The 15,679-nt window shown below is 39.4% G+C and overlaps 1 protein-coding gene across 2 annotated transcripts in view; it reads left to right on the top strand.

Moving 5' to 3' along the window:
• gabra6b (gamma-aminobutyric acid type A receptor subunit alpha6b) overlaps nt 1–15,679 on the top strand; it is a 60,133-nt gene that overhangs the window by 30,392 nt on the left and 14,062 nt on the right. For both annotated transcript variants that reach the window (XM_047378916.1, XM_047378917.1), the window contains exon 9: nt 9,539–9,795. In XM_047378916.1, coding sequence (XP_047234872.1) covers nt 9,539–9,795 — 257 coding nt within the window. The remainder of the gene's footprint in view (nt 1–9,538; nt 9,796–15,679) is intronic.

The following is a 15,679-nucleotide window of genomic DNA, read 5'->3' on the forward strand; positions in this document are numbered from 1 at the left end:
AATTGGAAGAACTGTAAATAGTTCTAAATGTGCAGTAAGATAACTATGTTATAAAATGTATATAAAATTTCAACATCCTTGTGTTAGTTCAATAGTTAAGCCTTTAAGTTTTGTATTCATATAAAAAATAGTTTCAGCTTTGTAATTTTGTATTTTCAGTTTATTAAAGGCACATTCATGTTCAATAGGACAGAATAAATTACAGTATCATGAAGAACAACATTGATGGGCATGCATCAATCCCAACTAACAAACATTCAAAATAAGCCTCTCTTGTGAATTCATTCATTAAGTCTCATGGCACAAAAACACAAAAATGTGTCCCAATATTTTGGGACACATTTTCGTGGGTTTGTTTCACACATTTGCTGTTTCTCCTGGTATACAAATCTCTTTGTGGTTCTTTCACCAAATAATCACACATTATAAAGAGCTTTTTGCAGTTACCTTTTGTTGTTATACAACATCAACAGTGCCTTTGGTACTGGCCTCAAATGGTTGAAGGGATTTTATCGTCACTGTATTTTGTTGAGAATTAGCTTCACTTACAAAGCACTGTTGTGGATGTTGTGATGGGTAAGATTGGTTTGTTGCTTCCAAAGGCCAAGTGGCTGTCAGTGTTTTGTAGTAAATGGTCAACTCTTGCAGTGTGTCTACCCCACTTAACCATCTGGCACTTAGTAGTTAAGTGGAAGCTGTTTAAAATTGCATTTGTTTTTGAGTTGGTGGAGTGTTCTGCTTTATTCCTGGCACATATTTAAACCAAAGAGCAACCATGAAAAAGTATTGTAGTGGTAGTCACCAGTTTAAAAACCTTTTCTTTATAATGTATGCATTTTTTGCACCTTTCACGGAGCACTTGTACACCATCTTACTTGTCTAATTATCTTTTTGTCAAGTCTCACGAGAGCGCTACATTGTATAGAACAAAACAATTTCCTTCTAATGTTCAAGCAGCAGTACTGATTAGTGGCATTTGGTCACAGTGTCTTTCCTCTAATCATGTTTTTTTGTTAAATACTTTATATTATTAATTGTTACATATAGGCAGTCTTTTTTGTTACAGACAATTTTTTTGCAAATTCTACTTTACACTCGAGCTGAATATCAGTCAGATTAGATGGATAGCATATATGGACATTCATTTTTAAGTCTTGTCATGTATTCTCAATTATGTTTAGGTCTGGATATTGATAGGGCTATTCTAACATAAGTTTTATTTAAAAATATCATTTTAGCTCTGACTATGTGATAAGGTTTGTATTCCTGCTAGATAGTAAAATTTCACTCCAGTCTCAAATGAAAAATATGCTGCAGTACTCTAACAGTGAGGTTTGAAGATTTTTATTACCACCCCTTCCATTCTCTTCACTGTGTGGTGTAATTCTAAAATAAATCTTCTTTAGCTTTGTTGGTCACAGTTAAAGTTGTCTTAAAGTTTGCAGATATTGCTTGCAAGTGTAACCCAGGAGGGCTAGATTGGAACTGACTGCTGCTTTACCTGTTATGGAACTGCTTTGCTATGAGCAGATATATTATTGACACAGAGTCATGAAGTGTGTGAATGACGGGGACGGACACAAAAGCATGTTTACACATGCCACGACCGACTGGGGGTTTGAGAGAACAGAGCAGAGACACTAAGAGAACAAAGAAGCACTGATCCAGGAGTCCTTTCTATGAGAAGGAAAAGTTAATGTTAATGGTTGTAGCTCCTTTAGTCGTTTAATCTATAAAGAAAGAACAGATAAACTCTGACCCAGTTTTCAAGGTTAGAGTCTGAAAGAGAGCACATAGGGTTAGTCACAGTAAAAGCTCAGTCAATTGCCATGTCTAGGAGAGAGAAAGGGTTAAACACTGAAAGACAGGGCCATGTGGGTCATCGGTAGAGGGTGAGTATTAAGTTGTTGCCAGCAGAAGCTTGGACAATGCCCCTCTCCAGAAAGGTGTCACAGGTAGACACAGAGTCAGGCCAGGTGTAGCTTCTAGGAAGAGAAATGAGGGAGAACATAAAGTTCAAAACTGAAATAACAGCAAATAATGCAAAATTTGAATAGTGTGAGAATGTAGCAAAGAGGGTAAAAGTGGCCATTATGTCCTCCAGCAGCCTAAGCCTATAGCAGCATAACTACAGAGATAGCTCAGGATAACCTAAGCCACTCTAACTATAAGCTTTATCAAAAAGGAAAGTTTTAAGCCTAGCCTTAAAAGTAGACAGTTTGTCCATCTAGAGCCGACTGATGGCCATTGTTATACTTAAATATCAGTCTGGAACCAGTTCTAGTCTGTAATTCAAGTTCCCATGAGGCTCAGAGTTCCTATGTTGCATGGGAAAACACTTCCAAAATGTGGGAACTGGGAAAACTGTCCAAGGTAGGATCCTTCTTTGAATATCCATGAGATTTAGAACAAACACAAACAAAGAGTTCAATTTCCTACCAAAATGTGGTTCATAGGTAGCTCGCCATCAGTTGAATAAGGTTGTTGATGGGGGTGATGAAAAACCTGACCCTCGAGTAGATGATTTAATAGTTTACGAATTCTTCTGATTGTAGAACTCGCCAAAGTTGTTTAGCAAACAACAGCATAGTCAGAGCACAGCCACAGTGAGCAGCAGCGTGAAGCAGGAGGAAGTGACATAGGGTGCCCCAGAATTTAAAAAAAGCAGCAACAGGGTCACCTGGGCATCACAAGTGTAGGTGACTACCTATTTGTTTTGGTATTTTACCTACCTAACATTAACACATACCCACCTTACTTGAATAACATTTTACTTAGCTTTCCTATTCTGTACAACTTTCTAACAACTGAAATGTATGTGTGCCAAATCAAGACATTATTTTTTCTACAAATTAATTTCAAAGCACAAACCAGAATTCAAGAAGACAAAGCTCTGATTTACTGTTAAATGCTAGATGGTTAAATTGTTTGTTCATTTATTGTAACTGTACCTGATCCATTTACAACCTTTATGTCACAATAATTAGTAACTCTTACACCTTGTGAGAGAGAAGGGTCGGTATTGCAGAGTTCTCCAGCTGAACAGGATTTTTCACTTATTTTAAATCAAAGGCAAAGTGACAAAAGAATTAACACCGTAAACTGTCTTTAGCATCTTATATTCGTGTTTAGCTCAACTAGCATTATTAGCATAATTAGCACAGATGACATTACTAACAGCAGTACCTCTGTGTATTTCATGTAGACTCAGAAGACTCTTAAGATTTGTATAAATTAAAAAAATGGTTCAATTACATTTATTTTAAAGAAATTATACTATTGCTATTTCTACTTCTTTAGGTATTACGGGAATGCATAACATTGACTTCCTAATGTTCTTTCTTCACTTGTGCTGTTAAGGCAAAAAATCCTTTGTCTATTTTAAATCACTTTCTTGTGACCCATCCAGGCTGTCGTCATACCGTCTTCACCTCTCCTACTTTTATTAATGATAAAAGCATCACAATATCCACTTTATTCAGTTTTCAACTCTAGGTTTATGTACAACAGACACTCAAACAGATATACATTAATGTATGCAATTTACTGCAAACTGTGTACGTCCCCTGACTATCACATCCTTCAACGCTCCCTCACACTCTCTCCCAGTCTCTTATTTGTCTCTTTAACTATGTGATAACCACAAAGAGTTACTTGAACGGACAGGCAGTGGCTCTGCGAACAACGCTGCTGGAGATTATGTAAGAGCCATAGATTAAGGGAATATCCTGCAGATCACTGCAAGCTGAGAGGAAGGAGGGCAGGGACCACAATAAAGAGGGGTGGGGGTTTAGAAAGCAAGTCCAGTCTGATTATTTATGAAATAAGATGAAGAGATGAGTTAGAGTTGGATGTGGGTATGTGTGTGCATTTGTGTGTAACACTAAGAGAATGAGAAAAAGAGAGAGTAGGAGGGGTGCATCATGGAAAATGACTGCTTTCACCAAATATGTAGGAGGGAAAACTCTTCATGACATAGGGAAAGGAAAAAAAAATCACAAGGAATAGAAAAAGTCATGCAGTCACGAAGTAAAAGACTTTGACCTGGTATGACTGTGAAGTTTTTCAAGTAATGTTTGTGTCCCAACCTCCTAATTTTTAGTCAGATGCAAGACTGTTGAGAAGAAAGGTTTTGTCAGTTCTACTAGGAGCACAATACAGTGAATTGGAGGAGAAAAGTGATTTAATAAACAAAAAAGTTCACACTGAAGGACTTCAGTCTTCTATTGCACCATTTGTAGCACCATGGTGGCATTTCAATCACTCAACCACTCATCAGACAACTGCACTATGTACAGGGCCAGCATAAATCATATGTAAACAGTTGTCAAAAATAGCAATATATAAGGATCTAAGAAAAAAGCTTTTTAAAGCATGTGAAAATAGTTTGCTATGAAAACCGCCATACAAATAAGTACAAAAAAGAATATAAATCTTTTCAGTTCTACATACATTTTGTAAACAAAGTCTGTAAACCACAGTCAAACAAAACAAAATCATAAATTGATAAGTACTATGCACAAAAACCAGAGAAGAAACTCTACTGTTAATATATATATATATATATAAACATATATATATATATATATATATATATATATATGTACAGGAGACCACATGAAAACTACAGTCAGTTGACTAATTAAAAGATTAGATCCCTCAGGTGCCAAGGTTTCTAAGGTGTACATCGTAGAGAAAAAAAAAGTTTTCTTTCATTGTTACACTCATTGTCACAGTTCTCTAAATACTGCATGTCAAAGGACATCTTATGGCTAAACAACTTTCAGACACATCAAGGACCTCAATAGATGTATTTAGATTGTCCTATTTTCACTTTTAAAACATATTTTCAAATTGTTTAGATGAAAGGCAATCGCTTTTGTATGACTTACCAAATAAAATTTGGAATGTATTAAGATGTGTACAGCTCATGCATGTAGTGCTCTACTTGCCTTACTACTAGACACAGACATAAATATAAAATCTTCCAGCATGTACATAATAGAGCTGTCAATTAATTTAAAGTTTTAAATTTACATGAATTATTATTAACTTTTGTTTTTAATAGCTGAATGATGTCATTGTTTTACTAAATGTAGAAACTGTATTTTTCTGTTTGTTTTATTTTTGTTGATGTAAAAGTTAGATCAAGATTCTGACATTAATTACTCTATCTAATGCTGACTCAGTTTAGTTTCTGAACGTGTAGAAAAGAATGAATTATTCAGACAAATCCAGCAAAAATAGATCAGTTTGGCCTAAAACTGAGGGAATTTACATAAGAAATTAGCAGAATTTAAACTTAGTAAGACACTGAGTTGAATTTATTTCATAATTTAGAAACACAATTTTTTTTGTGCCCGCAGAACCATTTATTATGCATCATCTTCTTAATAATTTAGAGGATTGTTTGATTAACAACAAGATGGCGCCGCAGATGGTCGCCTCGGCGTGTTGGTGCGCATTGTTTTGTTTTGTTTTTTGCTTTAAAACGGTCTTCTGTGATGGTACCCGGAGCTCTCTCACCAGAGAAGAACTCATGAACATCAGGGCTACTACACCAGAGGAGTTATTTCCCACTTTTCTACCTACTGCTCTGGAATATTTGGACATTCTGGTCAAAGGTGCGCTCACCTTTGTTCACGCGGTGAAACGCCGGAAGAGAGGGAAACGGGCTGGGGTGCTGGTACGTCTTCGCCAGCGTGGACTACGAACACCGTTACCTGGAATATTTCTCTCTAACGTGCGCTCACTTCCCAACAAAATGGAGGAACTACAACTGTTGTTGGGGAAAAACAGGGACTTTTATTCATCGGCAGTTTTGTGCTTTACGGAGACGTGGCTGTGTGGATTAATACCGGACTCCGCGCTGCAGCTGGCAGGATTCCAGCTCTACAGAGCGGACAGAGACACGGAACTCTCCGGCAAAGCGAAAGGTGGAGGAATCTGTTTTTACCTCAACAGTGGTTGGTGCAACGACGTGACAGTGATTCAGCAGCACTGTTCTCCAGACCTGGAATCATTCATCATAAACTGTAAGCCTTTCTATTCCCCCCGTGAGTTCGCTTCGTTCATCCTGGTCGGTGTTTACATCCCGCCGCAAGCTAACGTGCAGGTCGCACAGCGCATGCTCGCCGACCAGATACTGAGTGTGGAGCGGACCAACCCGGACTCCTTAGTAATCGTCGCTGGTGACTTTAACAAAGGTAATCTGACCCACGAACTTCCCAAATACAGACAGTTTATAAAATGTCCGACCAGAGAGGACAACATTCTGGATCACTGTTACACCACCATCAGAGACGCTTATCACGCCGTCCCACGTGCTGCACTGGGCCAATCCGACCACATCATGGTCCACCTGATTCCTGCATACAGGCAGAAACTAAAGCTCTGCAAACCTGTTGTGAGGACGACAAGGAAGTGGAGCAGTGAGGCTGTGGAGAATCTCCAGGCGTGTTTAGGCTGTACAGACTGGGATGTGTTCAGGACTACTACCAACAGTCTGGATGAGTACACAGAGGCTGTGACTTCCTACATCAGCTTCTGTGAGGACAGCTGTGTACCATCATGCACCAGGGTGAGTTACAACAACGACAAACCCTGGTTCACAGCTAAACTCAGAAGGTTAAGACTGGATAAGGAAGAGGCCTTCAGGAGTGGGGACAAAGACATATACAGAGAGGTGAAGTACAAGTTTGGCAAGGCAGTAAAAGAGGCCAAACGACTGTACTCTGAGAAGCTCCAAATCCAGTTCTCAGCCAACGACTCTGCGTCTGTCTGGAAAGGGCTCAAGCAAATCACCAACTACAAGCCGAAAGCCCCCCACTCCATCAACGACCGACGCCTCGCCAACGACCTGAACGAGTTCTACTGCCGCTTTGAAAGACAAAGGGACAGTCCTGCAACCATCTCCCACGACGCCCCCCAACAGCTGCAGCCACAATCCACCACCCCCACCTCCCCAACCTCAAGAGGGGCCTTGGCACCTCCAACCCCCACCAGCCCCCTACCCACGCCGAGGACGGCTCTTTCCATCCAGGAGAGGGACGTCAACAAACTCTTCAGGAGACAGAACCCCCGGAAAGCTGCTGGTCCGGATTCTGTCTCACCAGCCAGCCTGAAGCACTGCGCTGATCAGCTGTCTCCAGTCTTCACAGACATTTTTAACACCTCACTGGAGACATGTCATGTGCCAGCCTGCTTCAAGTCCTCCACCATCGTCCCTGTTCCCAAGAAGCCAAGGACCACAGGGCTTAATGACTTCAGACCCGTCGCCCTGACCTCTGTGGTGATGAAGTCCTTTGAGCGCCTTGTGCTCTCACACCTAAAAGACATCACCGACCCCCTCCTGGACCCCCTGCAGTTTGCCTACAGAGCCAACAGGTCTGTAGATGATGCAGTCAACCTAGCCCTTCACTTCATCCTCCGGCACCTGGACTCCACAGGAACCTATGCCAGGATCCTGTTTGTGGATTTCAGCTCTGCCTTCAACACCATCGTCCCAGCTCTGCTCCAGGAGAAGCTCTCCCAGCTGAGTGTGCCCGACTCCACCTGCAGGTGGATCACTGACTTCCTGTCTGACAGGAAGCAGCGCGTGAGGCTGGGGAAGCACGTCTCTGACTCCCTGACCATCAGCACCGGTTCCCCCCAAGGCTGTGTTCTCTCTCCTCTGCTCTTCTCCCTGTACACCAACAGCTGCACCTCCAGTCACCAGTCTGTCAAGCTTCTGAAGTTTGCGGACGACACCACCCTGATCGGACTCATCTCTGATGGTGACGAGTCCGCGTACAGATGGGAAGTGGACCATCTGTTGGACTGGTGCAGCCAGAACAACCTTGAGCTCAACGCTCTAAAGACAGTGGAGATGGTTGTGAACTTCAGGCAGAACCCAGCCCCACCTGCCCCCATCACCCTCTGTGACTCCACAATTGACACTGTGGAATCTTTCCGCTTCCTGGGAACCATCATCTCCCAGGATCTCAAGTGGGAGCCAAACATCAGCTCCCTCATCAAGAAAGCCCAGCAGAGGATGTTCTTCCTGCGGCAGCTGAAGAAATTCAACCTGCCAAAGACTATGATGGTGCACTTCTACACAGCCATCATTGAGTCCATCCTCACCTCCTCCATCACCATCTGGTACGCCGCTGCTACAGCCAAGGATAAGGGCAGGCTGCAGCGTGTCATTCGGTCTGCTGAGAAGGTGATTGGCTGCAGTCTACTGTCGCTCCAGGAACTGTACACCTCCAGGACCCTGAAGCGGGCAGGGAAGATTCTGGCTGATCCCTCCCACCCCGGTCACAGACTCTTTGAGACTCTCCCCTCTGGCAGGAGGCTGCGGTCCATCCGGACCAAAACCTCACGCCACAAGAACAGTTTTTTCCCATCTGCCACCAGCCTGGTTAACAAAGCCCGGAAACCACCCTGACACTCTCCCTTTCCCCCACACCCCCCCTTTTTTTGCTGACAGGACACCTGTAACCTGTAACTCTATGCGTTACATTAACGCTCAGCTTGGACTCCTGCTTACTTGCACTGCTTTACTTGCACAATGATCACCTGCACTGTTGTATTGCTCTTGCATCTTATACTGCTCTACATTTACTCTCACTCACTTAAAACTGTGCACTTATATTTATATTATATTGTAGATATGTTTGTACTGTTTAATTTGTACTGTATTGCACCGACTACGCCAAAACAAATTCCTTGTATGTCCAAAAACGTACTTGGCAATAAAGCTTTTCTGATTCTGATTCTGATTCTGATTCTGATTCTGATTTACTAAAATCACCCAGAAACATCATGATGTGAAGTTTCTGTGTCTCACACAGAATTGCTTTTTTTTCTAGCCTGTGCTATTTTTCTGCAAGAAACTTGGCATTCCCTGCCCTACTTACTGAATATATCTTCTGTACTCATACTGTATCTGATTCACAACAACTAGAGCCGAGGATTATGTAATGTGATCATATTAGTTGAAACTTGATTAGGCACAGGATAATCATGTGTCAGTGTGCTGAGTGTCTTATTTTCTTTTATTATTCTGTATCCACAACTGCAGAATATCAGTCTGCACACAGTGAATTGACCGAAATCACACCCAAACAAAACAAAATACTCTAGATTCAATTTATTGGGTGTACTAGTATGATTTAAATTAGTATTTTTGATACACTGTAATTATGCAGTCCTTTTTAATAACTAACTAACATGGAAATTATTTTGGAAGAGAAAGGTCAGCATTATATTTATTCTTAAAGTTAAAAAGCTGTTTCTTCAACACTATAGAAAGTTTGAGCAAACAACAGCACATATAATGTATACATTTCTGTTGTTTTGGACCTTGGTTGAGTGAAACACCATAATATACATGCCTGTTGAAAAGAGGCTTTATAAATAAATATTCATTGATGTATTGAATAGTAAACTGAAAACAAAACAGGATAATGATTTAATATGAATACATTCCAACAATGTATCTTTGCTGTACATTTCTTCTTACAGTTCTTGTTTCTATTTATTTTTCCTCTTAAAGGTGGATGCCAGTAGTGTATTGAAAAAGAGGATGAACTCAGCACCAGTTTTTGAGCGGCCCGGAAAAACATTCCCAAACCCTCCTGTCAATGCCCAAGCTTTCCTACAGCAAGGCTCTGCAGTACCTGCCAACAACGTTCTAACTGGCACCAGCATCATTGACAAATACTCACGAATCCTCTTTCCCCTTTCGTTTGGCGCCTTTAACCTGGTCTACTGGATTGTCTATCTCACCAAGGACACCATGGAGATGTCAAGGTGAATAGATGGCACAGCTGTCACAAATAACTTTATTTTGCTTGGAGCAAAGAATGAAAATCATTGCATTAGAAAGTAAGTGAAGGTGGAATGTTTTTAGCATAATCTCTTTATTTGTTTTTTATTATTTTAATTGCTCTTGTCAAGTCCTTATTGTGGCACCTGTACAAGGTCTTGGAAAAGTATTTATACACTTCGATTGTTTTCAAATTTTGTCATATTAGAGCCAGTAGTTCAATGTATTTAATTGGGATTTTATGTGAACACAAAGTATGGCATGAATGTAAAGTGGAAGGAAAATGATACATAAATTTCACTTTTGTTTACAAATTAAGCTCCAAGACTTCTCGGTTATGTCTTGATCAGCTACTTCTGCTCATTCTTCTCTAAAGTAATTCAGCTAAATCAGATTGGATGAAGAGCATGTATGAACATCAGTTTTTAGGCCTTGCAACAGATTCCCAATTGTATTTACAATAGGCTTTGCCATGGTCACTCTAACAAATAACACAAATATGCTTTCACCTAATAATTCCATTGTAGCTTTGGATGAATGATTGAAGATGGCCCGCCAAGATTTTAAAAACATAGCATACAGTTTGTAACCTAACCCTACTTTTAAGTTACTCCACAAGTATATACCTCAGCTGTCTTATGTGTTCCTTGGTCCTTATGATGCTGCTTGTATACTAATGTTCTCTGACAAACCTCCTATTATAGCTGTATTTACAATGAGTTTAAATTCCACACATGTGGACCTTACTAATTAGGCGGCCTCTTGAAGGCAATTTGTTGCAGTGTATTTTATTTAGGAGTATCAGAGCAAATGAGAATGAATACAAATGCAAGCCACACTTTCAGACTTTTATTTGTAAAAAACATTTAAAACTATGTATCAATTTGCTTCCACTTCAATAATTAAGTGCTAATTTGTGTTGATCTTTTACCTAAAATACTAACAAAATACATTAAGGTTTACAATTCTAAATGACAAAATGTGTAACATTTTAAGGAGCATGAATACTTTTAAAACTGACCAGGCAACAAGCAACAATAATGTTCCTCATCATACTAGAGAAGTTAACAGGATGTTTAAGTTCCTATACATGTGGTTGCAAAAAAGAGGGAAAAAAAACTTACTTAATGAGCAGCAATAACTGCTGTCGACTGTCCACCCATGCAATACTTGGAAATAACTGTTCCTAAATTTCTAAAGACATTAAGAAAAGATTTTGCTGTTCTTCAGTGCATCCTCACCTCTTGCGAAGTGTATATTTTTTTCTGCAAAAAAAGTAAAGCAAATTAGAAAAAAAAAAAACTGTAGCATGCTTTGGTCCAGTGTCCATTTTATCACTTAGTCTAGTGGAATGTCTTTATAGCAATAAAGGTAGAGTTTGACAACAAATACACAGTCTTGCTCTTAATCTGACTTCTTGAAAGTTTTTTTTGGCTGTTTTAAATCTGACTCCCTAGGCAGCATACAGCTCTTGTTTGGATGACGTTTGCCCATTTTGCTTTGCAAAAAGTACCTTCAGAACCTTTCCCTTGACAGTCTTGACAGCCATTGCACTCCAAACGGACAAAACCTTTAACCTTTTGTTAATTCTTGTGGCTCATCTCAAAGAGGCTGACAGTTCACTATGGATTGTAAAGACAAGGCTTGAGGAGTTATATTGTAAAAATTACTTCTGTTTTACTTTCAAAAAGCCATATATACAAAATGTCTAAAAACTGTAATTTTGGGAGACATACAATATGGTACAATAGAAAAAAAGTACTATTCTGTTTCAATATATTAAGAACAATGTTTTTATGGGCTGCACGGTGGCGCAGTTGGTAGCACTGTTGCCTTGCAGCAAGGAGGTCCTGGGTTTGATTCCTGGGTTCAAACATGCACGGAGTTTGCATGTTCTCCCCGTGCATGCGTGGGTTCTCACCGGGTACTCTGGCTTCCTCCCACAGTCCAAAGACATGCCTGTTAGGTTAATTGGTCACTCTAAATTGCCCTTAGGTGTATGAATGAGTGTGTGTGTACGTGTGGTTGTTTGTGTGTTGCCCTGCGATGGACTGGCAACCTGTCCACGGTGTACCCCGCCTCTCACCCATAGACTGCTGGAGATAGGCACCAGCTCCCCTGCGACCCACTATGGAATAAGCGGTAGAAAATGACTGACTGACAATGTTTTTATCTTTTTCCCAAATATTGAGCACTTAGGGAAATTGATTTTCCACTTTTAAATTGTCTTTGCATTAGAGGTTTTCTGATCTGATCTCAGGCATTTGCTCTGGGCCCTAATAAAGGATTTTTAAATTATCTGAATGGAAGTTCAAAAGTAAACTCAGTTCCAGATACTTGTTGTTGATCTAAGGGTGATTTTATTTCAACAACAACAAAAATCACCACATATTTTCTGTGTCCATTATTTGTGAAACAGAGAAAATACTTGTTTTGTTAGCCTAATACTTTGTAAAATTGCTCTCAATGTGAACATAGGAAAGGGGGAACGATTCATGAATTTTGTGAAGACTGTAGCTGTATGTTTTGAGTCACACATATCATTAGAAGCAAATGGGAGGACGTTCCATGTTTTAGACAGTGAAGCAGCTTTCTTAAACTTGGTAACCTCTAATTGGAGAAACATATTGAGGCTATCCTATAGATACCCTGGTTGAGATTAAATATCTGAAGCTGTCAAGAAAAGAGTTTTTAGTAAATTAAGCTGTAAGCTCTTACAACAGTAATGTTGACCATGTAAGATTGATAAAATGTAATGTTATTTTACTGCAGTCTTGTTTTGTAGCTTGACCCTGATTTTAATGACTCAGATTGATATGAGGGCCAGAAAACCCTTATTGAGACATCTCTACATTGCTTCATAAGTACATAAAGTGTTGCACATAAAGTGTTGCATTTGCAGTACATGTCTTCTATATCCCCAAACATGACAAAAATCTAACAGCAATGAGTAGTTTTCCTGAAGCTCTTGCTGAAAGAGTATATAAGATTGCGAAAATGTCTTTGACCTCTCACACTCATTCAATCTACTACTACCTCTTTAACCGCAGCTGGAGTTTTATGTGGCCATGTGGCGCATAAACTGACACTGGTATGGGTTTATGTGTGTACATGTGTGTGTGTGGAACCCTTCTTATGATAACAGTTATGGAGATGTCTATTTTACTGTGATCCACAGGTGTTTGTGTGATTTGGTTGTCACTTACATTTGTATTTAGAGCATTATAGTATTATTGGTGTCTCCTTTCTTTATTCTTCTTTATTAGTTCGTTCCATTATCCATTATCGTTCCATTATCATTCTTATTTATTTCTTGACTCCAGTTCTGTGCAGTTTGGTTTAGTCTCTTATGTTGGTATTATTCCTTAGCTTTGGTTAGTTAGATCCTCTGTTTCCATTCAATTTCTCCTGTGCCCAGTATTCAACCTTTCCTCAGTTACCTGCTTAGACTCTCCCCCAGCTGCTCTGCATTATGTTGCTTGTACTCAGCTGGTTTCTATGTTACCCATCACTTCTCCACAGTATTCAACTGTCTTTGTCATTCTATGCTTGATTCTACTGTTGTTTCCCCCTGGTTCCTTTGTGTTCTCCGTGTGTTTTGTACCTTTTTCCCATTATTAAATCTTTCTTTTCACATTCCATCACATGTCTGTCGATGTCCTGTTGACATTTGGGTCCTCAACAAACTACTAACATGACCTATTTAAACAATTACACCATTGAGACTCACTTTTCCTGCCATTGAGATAACGAAGATAGAATGAGAGAGAGAGAGAGTGTGACAGGAGAACATAAGTGAGAAAGAACAACAAATCATATGAAAGTAAACAATGAGCAGTATAGATTCTATCAGTAATAACACCCCTTGCTGACTCTCAGTTTTTAAAAAACATGCAAGGCTTATCATCTTACATCAGATTTTAATAAGCCAAGTAGTTTCTACTGAAGGACAAAACAATAACAAATAACCAAATATATGTACCACGATTTAACTAGTGCAAGCCATGGTTATGTACAAGTACCAAAAAACACTTAAATGTGTTGTTAATTGATTTCAAACTGAAATAAAAACACCATTTTAATACAAAATGAATTAATTTTGTGTGACAGTGATTTATTAAAAGTTCAATTGAAAGAGGGGTGTTTTAGCATTTAATTAATTAATTATGAAATAATTAAAACTGTCAATGTGGCTCATCAACAGATCACAATATCTAATTAGTTACCCTTCACACCAAGCCAAGACTGATTGATCCCAGATTGATGCAGAGCCAGTTAGCCCTTAAAGTGGCAGTAATGGTAGTTTTATGTTTGTTTAGATGACAACAATTAGTGAGTGGCTACTTCCATCTTTCTGATAGGTATAAAATATCTCTAAATCATGAAAGAGCTACTGCAGGATTTGCATTTAATGAGCTTCCATTTTTTTTTTATATGAACATTATAGTCTTCTCTTTAGCCCTACCCAATGACTTTGACTAGCAGGAGTAACATAAAATTAATGTCTGATTTACTGTAGAATATTACCATAAAATATGGATTGCATTTGCCTGCTCAGGAAGTAAGAAGCGAGGAAAAAATATTCAATTTTACAGAACACCAGTATAGATTGAAGATCCTAAACTATGTACAAAAATCAATCAGGTTCTTGCTTCTTATTGCCAATCTCAACTCCTAAACCCCAAATGTGAAATCTTGGTGTAAAATTTGATTTCTCCCTGTGTCATGTTCCCTAGTGAGTTTTTGGGTTTATGTTATGTTTCTTGTTTTCTTCATTTCCCTGTTGTTTAGTTCTATATTCTTCCCTTGTAACTTATTCCTTTGTGCTTAGTTTCTTAGTTCTTTGTTGTTGTAATTTTAGTATTTATTATGTTACATCTCTGTTTACCCTTTTCCTTGATTTATTATCTCTGTGTCCCAGCTGAGCCCTATTTGTGTTTATTAGTTTCCCTTCCCTTTCTCCAAGTTTGCCTTCTGTCCCAGCAGATCCACATATCCTCCTGGTTTCTTACACCTGCTTTTTATCTTGTTTTTCCACTCATTCCTCAGTATTTAAACTCACCTGTGGTCGTTGCTTCCCGCTGGATCCTCCTGTTTTACTCCCCATCTTCATGCCGGTTACTCCTTGTATTCCTTGTCCTGTTTTCCTTGTACCTCCTTGTAAGTTCTCATTCTTTATTTATTAAATCATTATAATCAGCCAATACTCCTGTCTGTGCCTGGGTCCTACTCCGCAACCACACAATATAACACTCTGGGTTTTGACTTACATGTAAAATCTCAGTCTTGTTCCTGTTTCTTTCATTGAGTGAACATTTCTAAATTGATTTAGTTAATACACTTGTCACTCCATTGTGTTCCTCTTATCTGACAATGGTTGGTAGACGTCGTAACCCTTCTAAGGGAGACTCTCAGGCTCATTCTGAAGGGTTTCAAGGTGTTGCCAAATCAGAAAGGATATGCAGCCCCACCAGTGAGTTCTGGGTCTTCTCTAAGTTGTCTTTTCAGCGTGACATACCAAAAAAAAACACCAAGGTTAGGCACCCCGGAGGAATTCTTATCAGATGCCTTAATCACCGCAGCCCATTCCTTCGAACGTTCCTCTCTGAGCTTCGCCCTTGAGACAGAATTCCTTGTGCTATCTTTTGGGGTCAGCCAAGCCACCCTAGGGGGTAAAGGCATTTCATCTTCTTGTATCCGTGATCTCATTCTTTTCGTCTTAATACGTAACTTGTCCCCATATATGGTTCGGTGTGGAACAAAGAGCTTCTTTTTAGCTCAGCTCTTGCACATCAGTGCAAGAAATAAGGAAAGAGATTTTAAAGAAAGCTAAAGTGTTGATCCTGAGCTGTTTGCGTTTTTGGTTCT

The sequence above is a fragment of the Girardinichthys multiradiatus genome, chromosome 11 (genome assembly GCF_021462225.1).
Source record: "Girardinichthys multiradiatus isolate DD_20200921_A chromosome 11, DD_fGirMul_XY1, whole genome shotgun sequence".
In the NCBI taxonomy this organism is placed as follows: Eukaryota; Metazoa; Chordata; class Actinopteri; order Cyprinodontiformes; family Goodeidae; genus Girardinichthys; species Girardinichthys multiradiatus.